Source organism: Microtus oregoni, unplaced genomic scaffold (genome assembly GCF_018167655.1).
Source record: "Microtus oregoni isolate MIOR12 unplaced genomic scaffold, Mior012 000000F_ref0000247, whole genome shotgun sequence".
In the NCBI taxonomy this organism is placed as follows: Eukaryota; Metazoa; Chordata; class Mammalia; order Rodentia; family Cricetidae; genus Microtus; species Microtus oregoni.
Genome location: NW_024543059.1, coordinates 3,372,652 through 3,395,598, shown reverse-complemented (window position 1 = coordinate 3,395,598; position 22,947 = coordinate 3,372,652). Strand labels below are relative to the sequence as shown.

Sequence of the window (22,947 nt, the reverse complement as noted above, 5' to 3'; positions counted from 1 at the left end):
CTCCCCGTGATGCCCCTTTGTCCCAGAGGGTGGCCACCAAAGCACCTGGGGTCACCAAAGGCACCGCGCCAGCAACACGGTCATAGGATGCAGGTTGTACCAAGGAACCTTGCCCTGGAGTGGTTCATGACGTACAGCATAGGAGCACCCTCACCTCTGTGCCTGGGTCAGGACGGCCAAGGTGAGGAGCAGTTCGGGAGAGGAGCCTACGGGTGAAAGGAAACCACCAGGACTGCTCCGGGTGGGTTTCAGGCTGGGTGGCTGATAGTGTGTTGTGGAAGCCGTCATGGTTTTTAAAATACAGTCAGAACCCAAGGAAATCCTGCACGAGAAGCAACAGGCCCCCGGGAGTGGGGAGCCGACTGAGGGAGGAGCCGAGGTTCAGAGCCACACTGGCTGCGAGTTTTCTACCCGACCCCAAGTCTACTCTGGGTTATGTAAGAAAGTCCCCAGTTCTGTGACCTGTGGCCCTGCTCCAGCAAGATGGCTTCTCCTTGGCATTTTTTGGACACATTTCTAGCAAAATCTGGTTTCCTCCTGGGATTGATTTTCTCCTGGGAAAGCAATTAATTGGAAGAGAAGTGGGCTGAGTGAGGAGCCTGCGACCTCTATGGTAATAAGCCTGTGAGGAAAGGCATCCAAAGTGGGTTTGGCTTAGCTCGGGATGTCTTTTCCGAGGATGAAGGTAGGTGATCCTAGCCTGAGAAGGCCTTGAACCCATGCTAAGGAGTTCAGAGAGAGTTCTGGAAGTAAATGGGATTATCAGTATAGGCCAGTAGGTAGAATTATAACTGACCAGCCGAGGTCAAAGAAAGACAGAGGACTTCCCTGTCTAGCAGGCTGTCACTACAGATGCAAAGTGAGCCTGTCATGAGAGGCAGTACCATGCCATCATAGAAAAAGGTCAATGGAACACGAACCGCCACTTGTTTCAGAAATGAAAATAATGTGTTAAACATAGACAGGTTTCAAATGATGATGTAAACTCTAAGTTCACCTCCCTCTACAGGGTCCTCGGTTTCCTAAAAACAGTCAGGAAGGTGACATACCTGAGAATATCCTACTATCTCCCCTATGCCAGGTCTTGTTTCCCCTATGAATATAGACTTAGAGAATGCATAGCTCCATAACAAGCTGGTGTACAATTCGTATATCTTTTACCAATTAATTTATGGTTGTCGCCTGGAAAGCTACATTGTACGAATCCTGAGGCTATATTCCAATGAAATAAAAAAGAACCTCTGTGATTGATTAGTGATGCCTGTGATGCTCACCTTGAAGCAAACAGGGTGGGCACATTATTGGATGGACAATCAGAAGAGCTCTCAGCAGTGGTAGGCCACAGTTAGGTTTTCATTACATGAAGAAGGAACGGATGGCAGAGCTATTGGGAAGTGGTTACAAGGAACTAGTCTGGAAAAGTTGATGGCTCCAACTAAGATAATAATGGCGTGGGCCTGGAGAGAAAGGACGTAGGTGGAAGATAACTTTAGCAGGATTTGCAACGCCAATCAGAGGTTCATTGCATTAGTTGCGTGAGCTCATTAAGAGTAAATACAGGCTTGTGATAAGGAACGTAAGGCTGGACTATAGCAGTCATATCTGGGGAAGACACGGAGAGGGTCTGGGCATCCCCTCTGTCATTAGCATAGACTCAGCAAGGGCTTGGGAAGAGAATGATCTCGGTACCAGACTGTCCTAGAGACCAGCACTCCCACGTGGTGATGGCTCACCCTCAGACAGCTCACTGGTTCCCCAGAATAATGTCTGTGAGGCTGGAGTTAAGCACTGTCTGTATGGGGAGCGGTCACCCCACATCTCAAGGGCTGGCCGTGGTAACCTCGGGATCCGATCTCTTTCCCTGATGAGGGCTAGAATGGGCACACGGGCATCTTGCTCTGCCCTTAGGATCCGATCTCTTCCCCCAGTGAGGGCTAGAATGAGCACACGGGCAACTTGCTCGGCCCTAATTGCAGGCTGTGATGACTAACTTGTAAGGAACTATCAATTATTAAAGATCAAATTAATTGTTTCAGCCAAGCACAAATATCCTTAACAAAGACTCTTTTCCAGCAGACCAACTGATCTAATCAACAGGCAAAAAATGCGCAGATATTTAATTAGATTTTTGATGAAAAATTGTGTTTAATTTCAAGTATAATCAATTATTAATTACTGCAATGAGCAAGTCTGACTGGGTTTACTAATTAACTCATTTAAAAATTATGAATAACCTTTTCATTTGTAATCATTTTCTACAGCCTATCAAATTCCAGATAAGAATTGCATCCCCTAGTAGCCAGCAGAGGGGGAGACAGAGCAAAGGGCGGGAAAGAATGTGGTTTCTAATATCTGCCCAGGGCAGCCATATCAGGGTGGTGATCCTGACAGAGCTGCTTGACCTTTAGCCTCTTGGTTGGGAACTGTGCTGAAGAAATGATCAGCCAGTGACCTTTCAGTTTCAGACATATTTACTGGCATTTCCATGGGAAAACAGAGAAAGTGGAGTTAACACTCCATGGAACCTTGCCTTTGGGCTCTCTTAGCCCGCTTCCCCCAGCAATCTTTGTGGGACGGGGGTGGAGCCCTCCCCCTACAGAGGACCTGCTCACATTCTTGTGATATTTTCATAGGGGTCCGCACAGGTCTCCTTTATGCCAAAGGACTGGCATTCAGACAGGCAGCCTACGAGTCCGCACCCCACCTGACTCTTCCTGTTAGGCTCTCAGATCCTCGCTGGTCTCCACTAACGACCTTACCTTTCCTTTCCCAGAGCAATCTGCTTCAGAACCACATGGAGGAAGGGGCTGGAGGGCGATGTTGTGCCATCGTGTAGATGATGCTTTACTGCGTCTTGATCACACTTAGAGCATTTTCAGTAAAACAGCAATTTATGTAGAATGGGAAGAGTGACAGTGGCCACTGTATCCACAAGATCAGTATCTCTTAGCTCTGACTTTTCCATGGGCCCCTTTCTAGCCCACACATCTCACTTGTACTTCACCATTGAAATCTCCTGACCCCAGAGGATGAGGACCCTGGGACCCACAGTGCTAAAGTGACTCACTCACTGCCATGTGGTTAGATTGGGAATGTGACCCCCAGCCACAGGCATCCCAACACTTTTGAGAACTTACTTTTGCTCTTTGGAGCTCACTCTTTACCCTCATGCGCTAGCTTTCCAATCTTGGTATTTTGGGGTTTTTTTTGGGGGGGGGGATATCTTAAATGTGACTTTAGCATTGGACCAGATCCAGGACATGCTGCTTCCTTCTGGACCCTCCCAATGGTTCTGTGGAACCAGTATGACTTTCTCATGGGGATCTAAGGCTCAGAGCACACGCCAGCTTTCCAGGATCCTCCAGGCAATAAATGGCATAGCTGCCACTCAACCAAGACCTGGGATCTCCCAAACCGTGCCTCTAGGCACAGTCCTGAGCTCGAACGGGTGATGTTGATCCTTATCCACTGAGCAAGTGTGGATCCCTTTCTAAACTCCTCAGAACCTCAGCCTCCCGTTTCCATACCATTCCTATAACGGGAATGGCGCGCCCGAGTGACAGACGCCCCTGGAGAGCCTGGCCGCCGACTTTAGGACCTCAGATGCATATTTGATTTATCTGTGCAGTGGGAACACAAGTGGTTACATCACAGGGTGGCCATGCAATCCGGGGAAGAAAGTTTATACAGAGTAGCTACCCTGCCCTGCGCGCACACACACAAACACACACACATACACACACACATACACACACACACACACACACACACACACACACACCGGTATGATGTGTGTCACCGTCACAATGCAGAGATCTACCTCCTTATCTTCTGAGGCCTCGCTGTGGCCTGCCGGCTTTCTGGCCTGCCTGAGTCACTAGGGCAGCGAGGAAGCAAACAGGGCGTTTGTTGGAACACATTTGGAGGGAGGTCTGGCTGTTCCAGGACAGCAGTCGCAAAAGGAACTGTCATCTACAATGCCGAACCCTCCACCACCACCCCCCCCCCCGTCTTTTCTGTAACTAGGGCAAAAGCTGACTTCGCTTCCCTGACAACTGTAGCCCCATGAAGCTGACAGCTTCCCTTGCTTCAGAACAGCTGCGTAAAAGGCAGTAGATGAGCTACAGATTACGATCTTGAGGAGGCTTCAAGCACCTGTCTGGCAGGAGAGCCCGTGGAACAGGGGTGGAGCAAGGCTTTCCATGTACACAAAGGCCCCAGAGCACCCCGGGGTGCTGGCTCTTCCACACCAGCTCCAGGCCCACCCTGAAGGGCGGAGGTGCTTTGACTGTAATATCTCTAAGGAAGCATGGCGCCCTCCAGTAGGGTAACCCAGGGAGTCTTCTTTCTACTTCTACGCGGTAGAGGGATAATAGAGTTGCATTAGTTTTAGCACAGGGCCTGTGGTGGAGGAGGCAGCCCTTGCCGGTGACTCTGGAAGACCGTCACTCCTGCTCCTGGAACTGTCTTAGCCTGGGCTGTGATGTGTGTAGCTGATCCCACCCAGCTCCCTGCAGCCCATAGTTCCTCAGACATCGTATCAGAACATACAGAGCATGGGGTCACAAGCAGGAGCCTGAGCCGCCTCTGGGTGGGACATTCCTGCATGCTCAGACACAGTGACAGATCTTCTTACTAACCAGGTCATATTTTCACCTCTACCAGAGACCGAGTGTGGGCTAGGTAAACGCTGGCACAAAGCGGCGAGAGCTTAACTGTGAGAACATGGCCAAGCTTCATTGCCGCTTTCCAGGAGGCAGTTCAGAGACAGCTTACCTTGGTTGGACATTACTGCGCCACTAGGCCTGGTGGAGCCCGAGTCATCCGGTTCTTGAGGCCATCTGGAAAGGGTTGGTAGAGGTGCGCTTGGGAAATTAATGGGGTTTGCAGAGAAGGAGGGCTCCCTGGAAATCTCCGACGCCCCACCCGTTTATGAGTTAGTTTTCACATCTCTATGGCAGAACACCTGACAAAGGCGGCTAAGGATAGACAGGCTGCTTCGAGCTGAGAATTTGAGGAGGAATACAGTCCACTGTGGCACAGAAAATATAATGACAAAAGCATGAGACAGACAGTGGCATTTTAGACATAATCAGAAAGCAGAGCGTGCCCAGGAAGTGGGGCCAGGCTGTGAAGCCTCAAACCCCACCCCCAGTGACCCACTTCCTCTAACAAGGCTCCAATTCTTAAAGATATTCCAAGACAGCTGGGGAGCAAGTATTCCAAATGTCTATGGGAGACGTATCTCATTCAAACCACAGAGCCTCTTAAACTGGCCACCATCAGTGTGGCAGTGTGACAGGAAGGGACAGGAGACCTCTCATCCCAAGAAGGCTGCAGTGCATACCTCCTGTGGCCCATTATCCTGCCCAGAGCCAGCACAGGGTGGCTGTGCTCAGAAAAGCTTTATCGAATTAAGGACTGTACAGAATGCTTAAGTCGACCGTAAATAGTCTACATAGAAGGATACGGGCCAAAGCATAGTGACAGAAATGTTTGTTTCACCTCCTGTGATTCCGGTACAAGTGAGAAGAGATAAGAAGAATAGGGAGCACTTCAGCGGTGGAAGCTGGGGTGATGGTAGCACCCTCCCCCATTCCTTAGTCGAAACCGGCTCCTCCGTGCAATCTCAGGTCTCAGATGTAGTTTGAACAACAGACCTGTTGCACATTGGGTCTGGGTGTTAGTGAGCAGCTAAGGGCTTAAGTTTTCTCTTCAACTCACATCAAATCTTTTGGATGGAAGCCATGGGTTTAGCTTTATCACCAAAGCACGGAGGGAGGAATCCACAGAACCTGATCTTTCATGAGGAGGAAGGAATGGTCAGGATACAGGATCCCGCATCAATGCCTTTCTCTCTAGGATTGGTTCCTCCCCCTGCCCTGTAGGAAGATGTCTTTACAGCTGACACCCAGCTCCCCAGTAGGAAGGCCTAGAGACTGGCATGTCAGAAATGCTGTCCCGGAGAACAAGCAGACACACTCTGCATGTCTCCAAAGGACAGAGTCAGGCATGAGGCATAAAAAGATGGGAGAGGCTTGGGGGATGATCCATTGGATATAGGCATGAGGACAGAACTTGGATTCCCAGCATCCACAGAAAAATCCTGGCATAGCTATACACTTTCCTATAAGCCCAGTGTAAGGACCTCGGAGGGTTGCTGACTGCCAGCCCAACTCCATGTTTGGTTAGAGTCGGTCTCAAAGAAGTACGATGGGAGTGGTAGACCAGGACATCCCGTGTCCCCCTTTGGCCCCTGCCCATATGCACAGGCATCTGGACTGAGAGGAGGGGTAAGTGCATAGCCTTTAGAGGCCCATGATCCTGTCTGTGCCATCCCTCCTCAGATACTATCCCCACCATCTGGGCAAGCCTTGTCTTCATCAAGCTCTCCATTTTTTTATTTGTAAGGCAGGAATAAAAATGAACACACACGAGCCTGACTGAAATTATGACTCAGGCAACATGTTTGAGCTCAGCGGGAAAGAAAGGCTTCCAGTCTGAAGCGCTGCCCACAATAGAACAGTTTGGGGGTGATCTTCCTGGCAGCAGAATTATCAAGCAGTAGGTTGTTCTATTTGCTTGTTTCTTTGTGTCTTTGATTGTTCATTTGCTTTTGACTGGAGAATAATGTAATGAAGACACTAATTGCAAAGTCGAGTGCCAAGTGTCAAGGAGCAAAATGACTCTGGACTAATGGTACCAGGATGTTGTTACTCCTGCAGGCGCTGCAGGGTGAGGGAGAGATGCTCCCATCCCTGCCACTGCTACAGCTGCTGGCTCCATTTGCCGTGCATAGCACTCCCGTGGACATCTTCATGTCTGCGGTTTCTTTCTTTCTTCCTCTCGAACGGGATGTCTGCGTGACCAGGTGTTGACAGGTCAATGCTGCAGGATAGGACGGAATCCCAGACCCTACTCAGGTATCTAATCTCCTCGGTGTCCTGCAAGTATGGAGCTTTGTATGTGAGCTTGGGTCAGCTGAGATCTGTGGGAACTAGGGGTGACAAGGGACTACTAGAAGGAATGTAGCAGATCTTCCTTCTGGAGGGTTCCACCTGCCACGTGCCACCTGCTTCTCTCTGTGTGTTCTTTCCCAAGACCTTTACCCAAGCCAAACATGGGGGTGTACAGCTATAACCCCAGCACCTGGGAGGCTGATATAGAACAGTAGGCTTGAAGGCAGCCTGAGCTGCAAAGCCAGGCTTTGTCTCAACAAACCCAAATTAAGAACCCGCAAAAGAGCTCTACTGAAATGTTGTTATTCAGGAAGGCCAGCATCTCACTTATGTCCTTATGAAGCCTTTGGTACCCTCCACAGTCACATAGGAAAGGAAGCACAAATGGGCATCATTGGGGCAGTGCCAGGCAGAGGTGTAGGACATTAGGTAAAGGCCGGGGGAGAGGTCTCGTTTGCCTGGCAGAAGTCCTTGAGGCAAGAGGCAGTATTGGAAGCAAGTCTTATAAAAGAGGGAAACAGTCTAAAAGTTGATAAGGTCGTAGACTCTCCAGGCCAAGGTCAGAAGCACAGATGTGGACTGGACAGGGGCCTTGAGGGACAATGGAATCCATACAAAGCAAGATGTTCATTCAGGGAGAAGCCGCGGGGTGGAGTCCGTCAGACATGATCATCAACACACATCAAGATGCCCTTCTAAAATCGAGTCTGCTGTGACGTGATCTCACCCCAGGTGCCTGTTCTCCCGGGGAAATACTGCCGGTAAAATGTGAGCAGTTCAACAGGTTCAGATACTAAAGGACTGACCATTTCCTCCACGCTTGTCATTTCCAGGGTTCTCTATATTTAATCAGGAAGCAAGAGGGTATAGTCAGCCTAGGCCCAACTCGTATTTCAATTTAATCTGTACCTCGTACTAAACAAAAAGGTAGGGCAAGTTGCTGAGCCGCTTTGAGCCCCAGTGTCCTTTCTTTTAAGGCAGGTACTACATGCCATGGGAGAATTTGTGAGCATGGATTATTTTTTACTTATTTCCTTATTCATTTTGACTTTTTGCATTTCTTGAGATGGGGGTCTCAGGTAGCCCAGTTTGGCCTGATATGCAGTGTCTAGACACGGACACAGCACAGGACATGTGACAGCTTCCACTTAAAGCCGGTGGCCGTGGTTCATACCGTCACCATCATCTACACGGCCCTGGGCGTCATCTGAGCCAAACACGGGTCTGTGTGTGCAGAGAACAACAGGGCCTCACATCTGTCATGTAACAGTCGGGGACAGGAAGGCAAGAAACCACAGTGATCAAAGGGTAGGGGACACCCGAGGGCAGGAGCCTGTCTCCAGGCTGTCCTGCGAGTTCACGGTGAACATTCCCTTTATAAACCCCACAAGTCCGTAAAGGTAAGTCATCCACCCTCATCCCTGTCAAAAGCAGATATTCCTGTCAGGGAAGCCCTCCACTAATAACGCATGCTCAAATTAAAACCCCACTTGAGAGGCTGTAGGGACCACTTCCTAATTGATCATAGAAAAAACAGAGGGTAAGTCACACGGTTCATGTGCCACAGGAAACCAGGACATGGAAGTTTTGCTCCTGGGGCCAACCACAGCCTCTCCTCTAGGAGGTGTGGAAGCAGAACATCAGCCGCAAGTGTCTTCCCTCGAGCTGCAGGGAGTGGCCAAACTTAAGTTTAAAATTCAGCTGCATTAGATCTTTTCTGAAGGCGAAGGAGGATGTTGTGAAAGTGAGGGGCAGTCAGCTGCATGCAGCCATGCCTTAGGTGGACTTGTGACCGGTGTTGCAGTGTGGATGCATGCAGCCATGCCTTAGGTGGACTTGTGACTGGTGTTGCAGCATGGATGCATGCAGCCATGCCTTAGGTGCACTTGTGACCGGTGTGGCTGCAAGTGCAGCAGAGAGGACTCTGTGTCCTGCTGCCTAAGGAAATGACAAGCCTTTCCCAGACTTGCCTGCTGAGGGCTTTGCTGCCTGAGGGCAGGGCTGCCTGCCCCCAGCTGAGCCCTGTGAATAGGGGGGCAGTTCCTGGGTTTCTCTGATCTCAAGGTCATTAGTAGGGTCTTGGCCACGAGGTGCAGACAGGCCCTGACCAGGCTCCAGTGTCCTCTCTGCAGGGTCACTCTCTGACCGCTTGTTCCCTCAGCAGCTCTCAGGAAGCCACTTTTGTTGGACTTGAGATTAACTAGGGGAGGAGGGCTGCCGGGCTGTGCTTCCTTGGCAACAGCAGGCGCAGAGTCACCAGGACTCCGTCTGCGGCCACAGCACATAGCACACCTTTAGTAAATGGTGCAATCGGAAACATTTGGGAGTCCGCTTTTTTAAAACTACGAAATTCAGTTAATACCTGCCGTCTGGCTCCGCTCTGAGACACCTCATCTATAACATGGGTTACTAACAATATCCACCTTAAAGGGTCTTTTAACTGATCTTGCGAAAGTGGCTTCAACATTGGGACCATGCACAAGGGAGCAAACCTTAAGTCAGGTCTGTGGCTGTTTTAGTAACAGTCCTCACACATCCCTGAAGCTATGCTGGGAGTTGGGAAGGAGGTTTCTCAGCCCTGAGGGAAGGCCTCTGCTCACATGGCCTGGGCTGGGACCTATTGCCCATGCTATGGACACTGGGCTGGGCTCCTTCTGCCTGGAAAGTGGTACCTGGCGAGACAGCAAGCACTAAGATTGTATACTCTGCTCTCACACAGGATTGATTTCTTTGTGCCTTCAAAACCGGATTTTTTTTTTCATGGAAAGAGCTCAGAGCTACATAGCTGCAGGTGTGGGTTCAGTTCTTGTCCAGGTCCCTCCACAAATGTGTCGGCCAAGCCTGAATCTCCTCAGCTGCTCTTCGAAGGGGCTAGTAGGTCTCCAAAGCAAAATAGTCAGGGTAGCAACCTTCCTCTGCCCTAAAACATAATCTCAGGCCTCTTAACGCCCCAAGTCCCCAGAGGTCCTTGTTTTACCTCTTCATCACAAACCCTGATACACCACAGAAGCAGTCAGGGTACTGTGAACCATGGTACACACTGAGCCTACTTCACTACCTTCCGTCCCACCAGAGGTAGCATGAATGCTACCATCTCAGGGATAAGGGAACGGCAGCGGCAGAGAGGGAAGCCACCCCACAACTAGAGCGTCAACATGGGAGAAGCGGTCACATGTCCTTGACCACAGAGGCCAGGCTGGTCATCACCGGACATCATTACCGTGGCCCCACTGGAGAATCTGCATTGGTGGCAACTGGCAGAGCCAGATGGTGAGGCTGAGGCAGGCAGGTTGAAAAGTTGGGGGAGCAGGTCAGCCCCTTCATTAGGAATGCATGGGAGCGTTCTCGGTAAAGCCAATTTGGGGCAGGAGAGCTTCCTTAGTCTATTGTTAAGGTAAGAATTCCTGTGCAAATTAAAATCCTGCTTCCTCTTATCTTCAGCTTGCCTCTCACCGGTTCTTGGTGCCTGCCAGTTAAAAGGGCAGCCGTGTTGACCACGGACTCACACGCTTGCCACACAGAAGTGGCCTTCTTCCCAGTACTACACAGTGCAGAAAAATGGCCCATGGTGCCAGAGTCCGTTCCCCAGAAACAGTGGGTCCCGGAGTGAGGGACGGTAGCCCTGATTGCTGCAGTCGCGGTCTAGCCAGAGACAGGAGAGAAAGCAGTATATTTACTTGATTTAAAATTAGCCCCACGTAGTCACCGGTGGGATCCTGTCAGCCCGCTTCATAGTGATTCTCCCCATAAAAGCCGTTTTATCTGCTGGACAAATAACTCTCATTCCGTGCCCAAAGTCTGTCAACTCCTGGGAACAAGAGAGCGCCTGCAGCTAGAAGGAGCCTGCAGATGGCGTGGCAGGGAAGTCATGAGGAATACAGAGAAGGAAAGAAAGATGGGGGCCGCGACAGAACTGGCTTAATTTTTCAGTAAGTACAGGAGCTAAGGACAGCAAGATACCAAGTGTCCTGACAGCTGCCATTTGTCAGCCTCTTAGGCGCCGCTCTGTGGCAATGCCACGTGTCATCTCTCTGATCCTCTGGGACAGGTGTGGTAAGCTTCATTTTGAAGAGGAGGAAGCTAAGGGTGACGAGGCTGAGACCTTTGTCCAAAGCCAGGACGTCAGTAAACAGACACGCTCCGTGCTTTGGACAGAGCTGTGCCTGCTGTGCGCTGCATTGCTTTGTGGTTACTGTTTTAGTTTTAGCCTTCGTGACTCCTCAGAGAGGGATAACTGAGAGCCTGGGCTCTGACAACGCAAGGATTTAGATTCAGATGCTGCTCCGTCAGATCCCCATAGGTCTTTGGAAGTCACAGAGCCCCTCTGGGCCTCCATTTCCACCTGTTATCCCAGTGTGATGCCCTTGTCTAGAGCCTGACACCTGCTGTGTGTTAAGTCTTCTTCCCTCTCCTCCATCACCCTTAGAGTGATCTTGCCTTGCCGGTTAGTTACAGGAGAACAAAATGTATCTACAAGCCCAACACCCAGATTCAAAGCATGGTTCCTTTGAATCTATTTCTGTGATGTTTTTGTTGTTGTTTCGTTTTGTTCTTTTGAGACAGGGTATCTCTGTGTAACAGTCCCGGCTGTCCTGGAACTAGCTCTGTAGACCAGGCTAACCTTGAACTCACAGAGATCCCCCTGCCTCTGCCTCCCGAGTGCCGGGATAAAAGACATGCACCACTATGTCCAGCTCTTGTTGATTTTTATATGCAGATGCAGAAGTACATAAAGAAGCACAGCCAGAATAAAACATACAGTTTTATAGCCTGCTCCCCTTCCCAACACCGCATCTCCGACATCTTTATTGTGGGTTATCATTGGTGTTCGTCAGAGCTGTTATCATGTGTACAGTGCACCTTATTAGCCAGTCTCCTGTGTCAGGCGTCCAGGCCCCTTCAGGTTCCTCTCCACACACACATCTCTGTATCACTGGACTCTTGGTCAGAGCTTTCAAGTGTAATAGCTTTATAGGAAGAGCGGGCATATGGGCTGAGAGAGGAAAAGCTGCTGTTCTTTTGTTGTGTGGTTTTGCCTTTTCTGTCATTATTGGTGTTGGTGCTAACACCAGTAAGAAGTAGCTTATCCTGAGTCAGATATGGAGACCATGACCTGGGAATACGGATTCAGGTGGTTCTCGTGACACGTTCTACTCTGGACACAGTTTAAGGAAATTTTATAGTCACCAAACTAGGGGATGTACTAAAGCAATACATTACTAATCAATACAAAACTAAGGGAAGCCAGATACTTGGTGGGGACATCGGTTAGGTTACAGCAAAGCAGGGTCATCTCCTACAGGTCTCCGATGCTCACTGGTAGCTTAGCTTTGGTGTTGGGGGCTCCAGTAGTCTGATACGGTACTGTATTCCAAACGTGCCCGTGATGCCACAAGAAGGGTAAATGGCTCCCAGTAGTCAGTAATGAAGGAGACCGAAGGCAGCCCCAGGTAATGTGGGCTCTAGATCTGCAGCATCCCACTCTCCTCGACCAATGAAATTTGGGCCAGTCCATCTGCAGAGCATCCAGCACAGCTGTGGCCTTTGCAGGGCACCTCAGTTTATATCGATCTTGGCGTTTTTCTCTCCTTGGAAGACTGCAAGTCAGAACATCCTACCGACCTCAATTTCATAGAAATGGCTGTATTCAAACAAACAAAAATCCCAAATGTCAGTAGGAAAGCAGAAAGGCGGGTAGCCAGTCATGTGATCAGGTTGGTTCCCACTTTTACAATAAAATGCATCACTTGATGGGCCTGGAGCTATGGCTCAGTGGTTAAGAGCACTGGCTACTCATCCGGGTAACAGGGCTGGATTCCCAGCACCCACATGGCAGTTCACAACCATGCATAACTCCAGTTCCAGGGCTTCCGGTGCCCTTTCCTCAGGGCACCAGGCATGCAAGTGGTGGTCAGACACATGCCAGCAAAATACTCATACATATAAAAATAAATAAATATAATTTTTAAGTGCTACCTGGACTGACAGTTACCTGCAGCTATAACTGTCTCTAGTTGTTCCCTGGACAAATCCTGCTCCAGGAACAAATGAAGCAGGTTCCAGCACAGAGTTGCACACCCCCTTCCTCTGCCTGGTCCTCCGTTGGCTTAGTGACTTGGTTAATTTGCCTCTTCCGGGGGGTGGATGCTAGGGCGCTTTCCGTGTGTCTGAACATCAATGGAGCCCTTTTTTTCCCCCTCAAATGTCAGGACGAAGCTTGCACTTTCTGAGCCATCACTCATGTCTCGCTGGGCAGGAAAAGGCGACAGGAAAATGTCAGTCCCGGGATCAGATGGACGGAGCTGGAGCAATTGAACTTTCCCACCCTGGCTCTTGGCTTTTAGAAATCATTAACATTTCAATGTGGGTGATCCCTGGACCCTGCTACCTCTCCACAGCCTGTCTCTGAACTCTTCCAGCATCTTGTCACCTTTCCATTGAATTACAAGTTGTCTGATGGGAAAACCAAGTTTCTTATCTAGGTCACTCTCGGTACCCTTGAGCAGGGTTTGCACCTTAGCTTTAAATAGACAGCACAGGGGGTAATTGACGTAATCCTGCCGTGTACTTTGGTGGGTGACGACTCTTCATTCTTCAGAGAATGAAGGGTACAATAATTATGATGTAATAACGTTATATGATATAATAATAATGTCCAAATAGTTTGCTCCATCCTTTAGCACGCTGGGGAGGATCTTTTATGTTTCTTGGCTTCTTTTATTATTATTTTTAATTCATGGTTGCTACTTTCAGAACATTTGGCCAACTGCGTTCACTGATTGACATAACCTCAAAAGAGGGTTCCTATAGGCCAGAGACCCCCAACACTCATTTCCCCCTTTATTTTGAGGGTAACTCTATGTGGCCCATATCTTCAACTGAAAGTAAAGTGTAGAAAGGAAGAAGGAGAAACGTGCCTCACCCCTAGGACGGGTCTGCTGTCTGGTCTCGGTAGGTAGCTCACCATAACCCTTTCCAGTAGCTCAAAGGTCACTTTAGATCAGCTTCCATTTCAATACCTTTGTGCGTGATACTGAGTGACGTCATAAGTTGTTGGCCATGGAGCACTCTTTTCCAGTGAGACTGTTGTTACTCGGGTGACTGTCAGGGGTTGGGTTGTGGCTACAGCTTCTGAACTCTGAGGACTGAATTCCTGACTGAGCTTGCACGCACACATGCGTGCATGCATCTGTTAGAGCCAGCCAAGCAGACCAGACTATTTCTCTTCCTCTCTCTTCTTCTTGTCCATCACCCAAGACTGTAAAACTCCCCACCTGCCGGACAAGACAGTGACGGACCTGAGGGCTTCTAGCATGACTTCTATTGACCCCTGATGACAGCTAATAAAAGTCCTCTTCCTTTGGGCTTCAAGATGCTATTTATAGCTTGCTAACCTCTGCCTCCTCCAGTTCCACGTCTGTAATTCTTACCTTCCAATGACTCCAGTGGCTTTTATTATCACATCCTAATCATGCCTGATAATGGGCTTTGTTATGACACTCACACATGTATACAATGCATTTTGATCACTTTTACCCTTCATTGCTCCCTGTTGTGTCCTTTCACTGTTCACCTTCCATCTCCTCCCAGTTTCCCCTTTGACTTCATGTCCTTTCTTTGTAATTTGTGACCCAAACAGTTTCATTAGGTTTGCCTATATCTGAGAGAGAGGTGACTCCCAGAAGCGTGAATGCCTCACCAGTGGCTCACCACAACAGAAAATGTCTCTCTCCACCTGTAGCCATTAGTGGCCTCTAGATCTTCCTGGGTGGGTGGATCCTCAGCCTCCCCTCCCCCGCCCCGTTGCATGACTGGATGTTGATAGGCTCCATCTTGTTCAGGTAATCTAGCAGCTGTAGCTGAAGAGTACAAAGGTCATGTGACCAGAAGGTAGCATTCTACAATATTCCACCCCATCCTTCTGCTCTTGTGCTTTTGTCTTCGGACCCTTGGAGAGGGCGATAAAGATGTCTCAGGTGTGGCCGGGCATTTTCAATGCTTATTCTCAGCACTCTGACCAGTTATGAGTCTCTGTGGTTGTTACTCTGGACTGTTTAAGGAGGTGTCCCTGCACTAATGGGGATAGACGCAACTATTCAGAAGGCAATCTGACGGGCACATCGTGTCTAGCAGAATAAAAGAGGTACTTCCCAACTAAGGGCTCTGTCCTCCTAGCCCTGGGCTTCTTACGAGGTTTATAGTGCCCAGTGTGAACTCCCTCCTGTCTACGGGGCCTGAATCCCAATCAGAAAGTGGTTGGTGACCCCCTGTAGCAGACTTGTTACTCTTACACCAGTGGGTACCTTCTGCCTGGTGGAGCCAGTCGTTAAGTGTCCGACGCATCTTTATGACCCGGGTCCTTTCCCTGCCACTGTCCTCCATATCCACCCTGACGTTTCAGGGTGGCCCAATCTCTGGGGAATCAGTCACACGTGGTTTCGGATGGAGCTTTGCTTTCCTGGGGGCCTCTTCCCCAGGTCACAGGGACTGTCTGTCACCCTCCCAGCTGCGTGGGCCTCTGTTACTACGACGGAGGCAGAAGAGAGGAGACAGTGTCAGCACCCTCCACCCCATGTGCGGCTCCCTTCCCACTGTGCCCTGCCTTACCCTCTTAGCTCTCCCAGGGACCCTGGACTTGGGAATCAGATTCTTCTCTGAACCCTGCCTCCCATCTACCCGAACCCTGCCTTTTTTTTAAAAAAAAGGAAAGTCTTGCATTTGTATCCTCCTAAAATTAAGAGAAAGCCCTGACAATAAAAATGTTTCTCTTCACAGAGCCGGGAGCATCCTCCTCACTCTGGAATTAGTTAATTCTCATGACCTTTTAACAAGACAGCGCTTGGCACTCTCCAATACGATAATTGACTCAAACAGGGGAAGAAGCTCTGCTCACTTAATGGTGTTCATCCGAGCTGTGTGCAGTTCAGGGAAGTTCTCCATTACCTTTGGAGTTGCCAATATATAGATTAAAGCGGTAGGAAGGCCAGTAGAAGCATGAGCTAGTGCAGCCCAGGGTGGCAGTTTCCTCCCTCGCGGGCACGCTAATAGTCGCCTTATTGCCGCCATCACTCAGAGCGGAAAGCAGGGAGCACCTGGCGCAGGACTCCCCGCGAAAAAGGCGCTCAGTCAGCGGGAGCGGCTGTTGTCGCCAGTACTGTTATCACCAACAGCACAAATCTGACGCCCAGGGAAACACGGTGATTGCGTACACTTGGCAAAGCACCTTGCCACGTGGCATCCCACTGATGATACGGTGCACTCATCATGGGACCCTTAGGACATAGTACTGCATTGGCTTACGCCTCTGATATGGTGTCTCCCTCACATGCGACACCACAGACATGAAACCCCTCTGACGAGGCACACCAGTTATACAGTACCCCACTGACACGGGGTACACTTCTGACACAGTGCCCCTCTGACATGGTATTCCTCCGACATGGCATACTACTTTGTATAGCACCCATTGGCATGGTACACTCCTCTGACACAGTGCCCCTCTGACATGGTATTCCTCCGACATGGCTTACTACTTTGTATAGCGCCCGCTGGCATGGTACACTCCTCTGATATAGTGCCCTTCTGACACAGTACTCAACTGTTTCAGTACTAAAACCACGACAGAACGTATTTAACCCATTTCTCAGATAATACTACTGCGGCTAGGAAGCAACTGTTAGTGTTCAGAACCAGTTTCCTTGCTCTGGTACCATATCACAGAAACCAAAGCAAAGGGTCATTCTCCCTGCTGTCTCCAAAATGCAACCTTCTGGCTAGATCAAGCCTGTGCCTGTCTGCTATATGATTTGACCATGACCTGGAACCACAGAATGTGCTGTGTGAGCCAGATTCTCTACAGTGTTTCTGTGGCTTAAAGGCTGTTGTAGATCTGTTTTCCAGCATCCCGTGGAAGGGTCCTGTGTCTCAGCCTAGGAGACTGATGTCCAGGAAGGGGTGTCTTCAAATGGCCACCTTGTGAAATAGAGCTGATACGAGGCTAAGTGGGTGGAGCCTGGACTCCATAGCAGAGAGACTCAGGTGGGAGTTTTCAGGTCTGGGCAGATGTGGGTTCTAGACCACACTCTGCTTCTTCTTGCCCTTTCAACCTTGCACATGCCCGTCGCTTCCTTCCCTCACTTGGTCGTCTGTAACGTCTGGCTATGAAGATTAGCATTTTGGGGTTGTCGTAAAAGCTAACATATACATTGACTAGTTTTAACACAGTCTCTGGTACACAGTAAAGCTTCTCAATCATTATCTTACAAATACCATGGTTTCAACTAACTTTCTGGGTTTTTAAAAAAATTAATTTGTATTAAGACCTAATATCTGTTCATGTTCTCTAAGCTAGGTCTAGTGGGGTTGCCATGAGGATCAGACATAGTGTATACAAGTTACCAGACACACACAGTGGGTAATAAGTACAAGTCCATGGACCTTCTGTCTGTGTATCCTCTCTCATTCCTGTGGTCCTCCTCCTCAGTCACCCCCTTCTCTGGACCCTGACCTTCTGAGTGGACTTCCTAATCCATCTGTCTTCACTGTGTGACTGTAGACTTTGGCTGTCTGAATCGATACTGACTTACCTGAGTCTGCCACCGAGGACCTTTAAAAATAGCTTTATCCACGAGATGAAGGGGCACGACCTATAACATGGTGCAGGGCCCGTGAAGGGCAAGGCCGGCTGCAGGTGTGAAAGCCAGAGTGAGCTCCTGAGTGCACACCGCTGGCAAGGTTCAGTCTTGTTTCATTCTGTGGGATGATTTTTAGTTTCAGTTGTGTGTGCGTGTGTGCACGTGTGAGTGTGCACACACGCATACTGTGAGTATGGGCACATGCATGTGTGTGCGTGTGTGCACGTATGTGTGAGTGTGCACACATGCATACTGTGAGTATGGGCACATGCATGTGTATGCGTGTGTGCACGTATGTGTGAGTGTGCACACATGCATACTGTGAGTCTGGGCACATGCATGCCACAACATTCAAGCAGACTTCAGAGAGGACAATTTTTAGGGGGTTGGTCTCTCCTCCCACTTCTCTTGGAAGAAACAACAATTTCTTTTGTTGTCTTTGCCACTATGCAGACTCCAAATGCCAGCTTCTGGGATCAAACTGAGTTCATCAGACTTGCGTAATAAGTGTTTTTACCAGTGGAGTCACTTTCATGGCCCTTGCTTTTTGTTTTTGTGAAAGGCGCTCACCAGATGGAACAGACTGGCTTCCCATCTCTGTAGACCTTCCCCTCACAGGCTGCCTCCTCTGCCTCCCCACTGCTGGGGTCCCAGGTGTGCCCCACCACGCCCGTGTCAACAGCGAAGTCTTGATTCCCAAGGTGACGTTCACACAGCTGTCACACACTGGATTACAAATCTTTGGGGGAATAGTCTTCCCAGCCTTCTCAGGCATGGCATAGTTCAGTGTTCGTTTTCTCTTGTCCGCAGCCTCTTCTAGATGGGTGCACCAGGCTATCTGGTAGCCTCTTACTTGGGAAAAATATTGCTTAAAGCAGGGAGACATGCCTAGGGTACAAAACGGAGATGTGTGGAGCATCGCCCTCCCATCATGCCCTGCAGCATCCTCTTTCCTCCCAGCGAGCACCTGGTGTTAGGACTGCCTTTCACGTTCTTCCGGACACTCTGTACAGTTTAGAGCCAAAAGCAGTGTGTCAACACATTCTTCTGTAGGCTATGGTTTTTCTTCAAAAACAAACAAACAAACAAACAAAGAAAACACATAAAAACTTCCTCGGTCTATTGACGATTTGTGCTGTTGTGTTGTGCGGATAGACCCTACTCAGATTCTTATCAGTGGACCAGTTTATGAAATTTTGCTGTTAAAATTATGCTGTAACAAGTAACCTTGTACGTACATAATTTATTAAATGTGTGAGTATATCCAGAAGAGAATTTTCTACAGTTGGGACCTTGAAATCCCAGGGTAAAAAGTGAATGTATTTTAAGTTTCATGACTTTTATCACATACCACGAGCAAAGTATGTGGGTGCTTGCTCCCCACCCTCTGCCAACATAGTCTTCTCAGCCCTTTGTACCTTAGCCAAAGCATATGTGAGAAATACTATTTCAGAGTTTAACTTAGATCTCTTTCCCAGTGAGTAACGTCGGGAACCTTTACACACAATTAAGAGCCGAAGGCATGTCCCATTCCCTCGCCTGTCTGTTCATCTTCTGTGCCCGTTTTTCTACTGCAGAGTTCCACTTTGCTTGTATGTGGATGTTATTTTTCTATTAAGGAAATAACTCTGTGGTACGAGTTACGCTTCTCCACTCTAGACTGTCATTTCTCTTTTGAAGAAAAAGGTCAAGACCTCTGTAAACTGACTCCCCTCATCCATTCCCAACATCACCAGACTGTGAGCCCCTTGAGGGCAAGCCCTAAACCTGGATCATCACCATGTCCCAAGTGCCCCTGCAGGGGCTGGCACTCTAAGCAATCTCTCTCCAGGGGCTGATGTTAAGCTGAGCCTAGGGTCTGTGTTCCCCACCCCAGACCCCCTCTCCTTTATGGCTTGGGAGCTCCGTTTCCGCCTCCAGCAGAAAAAGATGACTCTTTTCATTGCTTACCACAGCCATGCACCTGTTTGGCCTAAACTGGCACCTGCAGCCGATGGAGGGGCAGATGTATGAGATCACGGAGGACACAGCCAGCAGTTGGCCTGTGCCAACGGACGTCTCCCTGTATCCCTCGGGGGGCACTGGCTTAGAGAACCCTGACAGGAAAGGCAAAGGAGCCACGGAAGGTAGGGTCGCTGCGTTGTCCTTGTCGTGAGTCCTCTGTGTCTGCCTGTGACTGGAGAAGGCCTCCATCATGCCCACTGTGTGCCTAACTCACGGCTCATGCTTCTTCCATCTTCTGCACTCCATGCTGGCTGTGGTCTACCCGTGTCTTCATCCCAGTTCCCTGTCGGTGTGAGCTCGGAGCGGGGTTCAGAAGGACCCATGGTGCTCTGCTGTATCCCATTCCATGCTTCCCAGGATGCACTGGGGGCATTCGCATCGCCAGCTATCCATCTTTGTGTGGGGTCAGGGGAGCACTTCTGGGTCACCCTGCGGGACCAAGGGTCATGTGTGGGACATGGCAGGGCCATGTGTTTCAATGAAAACATTTCAGGTCATCAGCCCCCTTCAGTTACCTGGAATAAGTTACTAGTCCATCTGGCCAGCTTCCTCATCTGCAGTAGTAACAATAATTACTGTTTGCTGTGTTTGTACCAAAACTTCTAAGGTCATTTCATTGTACACTTAAATCTCACAGAAACCCACAGAAGTGGGTATAATTAGCTATGTCCATTCTAGGCATAAAAGCGGATGATCCCATGAAGTGACTTGACCCACAGAGTGTCAGCATTGAGTATATAAACTCAGGCCTGAGACCCGAGGTCTCTCCCTCCCTCCATGAGTTTTCCCACCTGACCACCCCCCACCCCGGTTACAGGACCTCAGAGATGATATGGATGTGAAATTCTGTTCTACATTAAGACAAAGATATTTCTATCCGTAACAGAAATGGTGGTGACACGTTGGGTTTGGCATTCTTGAGAGGGGTCACAAATCCATATTTTAAATTCCTCAAGGGTCTTGATAACAGCTCCTTGATACAACTTCCTTCACGGTCAGCCAGGAGTGGCTCAGGCTTACCATGACTGCAAAGATGTGTAAACTCACAGGCCAGCCCGATTGTCCTTCAGTCCATTGGCCTTCCCTTCTTCTGCCTCTGCTGTGCTCTGCAATGCTGCTGTGCTCTTCCCCAGTCGGCACAGCTGCCGTGTCTCTTACCTTAACAGCTCAGACCAGGTGTTCTCTTGCCTCACTTGATCCTGGGGTCATCCCTTTTGTGGGTCTCTGTGTCCTTTCAGAGATTTGGCTTCCAGCCATCTGTTCAGTTAAAACGGTAACTTGGCGTTTGCTCGAAGTACCTCTTCACAACCTCTGCAATGACGACCCTGAAGTTCAAAGTCAGCTGCTGACCTACGGAGCTATGTGAGGAGAGGAGACTTCTGAAAGAATCAAATCCAAATGCTTACCCACTCTTTAGAGAGGAAAGGCCAGGCAGTACCTAAACCACTGAATAACGTCTGCCACTTTGCCCAGTGGCAGGGTAGGGAAGGAGTTAGCAGGCATGGGACCAGTAGAGTAGTCTGTGTGACGTAAGGAGACACTATGATGTACGCTTAAGCATGTCCCCTGAGCCAGGCGTTCTAGGCTTCACTCCCCCCCACTTCAAAAAACCCTGGGCCATAGGTGCCTTATAGCGTGCAGTGTAACTTGCAAGCCCTACAGGTGAGATTCCTCAAAGACTAATCACAGGAATCTTTTGAACCAAGGGGGCACTGTCCATGGTCCTGCCGGTGGCTTGAGCTGCTCATACCAGTTTATACTGTCCAGTGCCACAGACGAAGCCCCCCTAAAGGGACAACTGTCTTTAGATTAAGCCTGTGGAAACACACTTCAAGTGTCTCTACCCATCATGGAGTTGGCACAGGGTCTCCTGTTACACAATGCAGTTTCTTCCCACCGTGATCTCCTACCGACATTCCTTCAGCGGGAATTAAATCTATCTGAAATCTCCAACCCTAATGAAATTAGTCTGTGGGCTGTTTGGGTTCTCTTTAGTTTTTCCGGAGAAGCAGGAGGTGTAGATAAGCGGCAACCTAAAATTGCACTGCCTTATTGGCTTATTTTAATTGGAGGATTTTTGCTTAAAGGGATTATCTGTCATTACCGATGCAAATGGAAATCCTGTTTATAAACCCTCAGACGCAGGGCAGTACTGGAAAACAGTCAGCAGCAAGAGCAATTACGGTGAGAAACAACACGTGTGCCTGAAAAGCAGAGGGAAAGCTTCCTATAGTCTATGGGAGACAACATGGTTCTTCCCCACCCCACCCTAGCCAAACCAAGTCTACTCGGCCTCTGTTTTTAATCATGATGATAAACCTCTGCTTCCTTAGACTTTATCTCAATCATGAAAATGTCAACTGTACCAGGAGGGCACATTTCTGGTCCCTTCTGATGGTATCAGGGAAAAGAATCCATTACAGAGTTGAGATTAGCATCTCTGCCCCGTGCTGGTGGGAGGAGCAGTATCAAGTGATTGAAAGGGGCTGAGTGTTCCCTGGAGCCACCTACTCCAAGATGTGGTGCTCAAACCAACCTTTCATTGGTTCTATGAGCTTACACTAGTTACCTCATCCGTCTGGCCTTGGTTCTCTTGCCTGTAGAACAAGGGTAATGACGGCTCTTCTCAGAGCCCAGCGGGGGAGCCACTCATCCTGAGTGGTCATCAGTTCAGCTGTTGTCCCTCATGGTGTCCACCTAGTCTGGGACCATTCCACGTCAGACACGAAGATCCTAGAGATATATACCAATTAATGTTTCCCCTCATGGGTCCTCCTAAGGTTTGGAGGATTTAAAAAATATTTTTGAAATATATCTTTTTAATTATATAAATTAAATACACAATAATCCCAGTATTGTGTTTGTCATGTCTGGGAGAATAACATCAAAGGATAATTTTGTATTTTTGTATTTTCAAAGTGGTTGTAACCATTTCAGGGTCATCATGGGACAGAAGCCAAACGTAGCAGCTTCCCGAAGCGAGACTGCAAGACCTTGTGTCTGCATCAATGGGGGAGGGGGAGTCACTGAACAAACAAACATTTCTGACAGTCGACTCTGTGGGCTATGGATGCCTTCTCTTTGCAATGGAATAAAAATTGCTCATCGGTCTGAACCATACAAATTGCTGCACACGGGCTCAGCTGGGCTCTCCAAAATGGAACGGCTTATTCTGATACCCGAAGAAATTTCAGACAGTTGCTAAGGAAACTAAGGGACTCTTTGTGCAGTCTATAAAAAAAATAGGTGGGGCGATTGTTAGTTGATTGGCGCTTCAGAGCCTGAACAGATGGGGTCTCCGGTCAGGAAAGCAAAGCCTGACTGGGAAGCGGGGGATGTCCAGTTCTCTG

General features: G+C 49.1%; 1 protein-coding gene across 8 annotated transcripts in view; it reads left to right on the top strand.

Moving 5' to 3' along the window:
• LOC121459150 (teneurin-4) overlaps positions 1 to 22,947 on the top strand; it is a 667,715-nt gene that overhangs the window by 481,104 nt on the left and 163,664 nt on the right. For 7 of the 8 annotated variants that reach the window (XM_041669301.1, XM_041669124.1, XM_041668853.1 and 4 more), the window contains one exon: positions 19,549 to 19,719. The exons of the other annotated variant lie outside the window; for it this stretch is intronic. In XM_041669301.1, the coding sequence (XP_041525235.1) occupies positions 19,549 to 19,719 (171 nt within the window). The remainder of the gene's footprint in view (positions 1 to 19,548; positions 19,720 to 22,947) is intronic. 8 annotated transcript variants of the gene reach the window in all.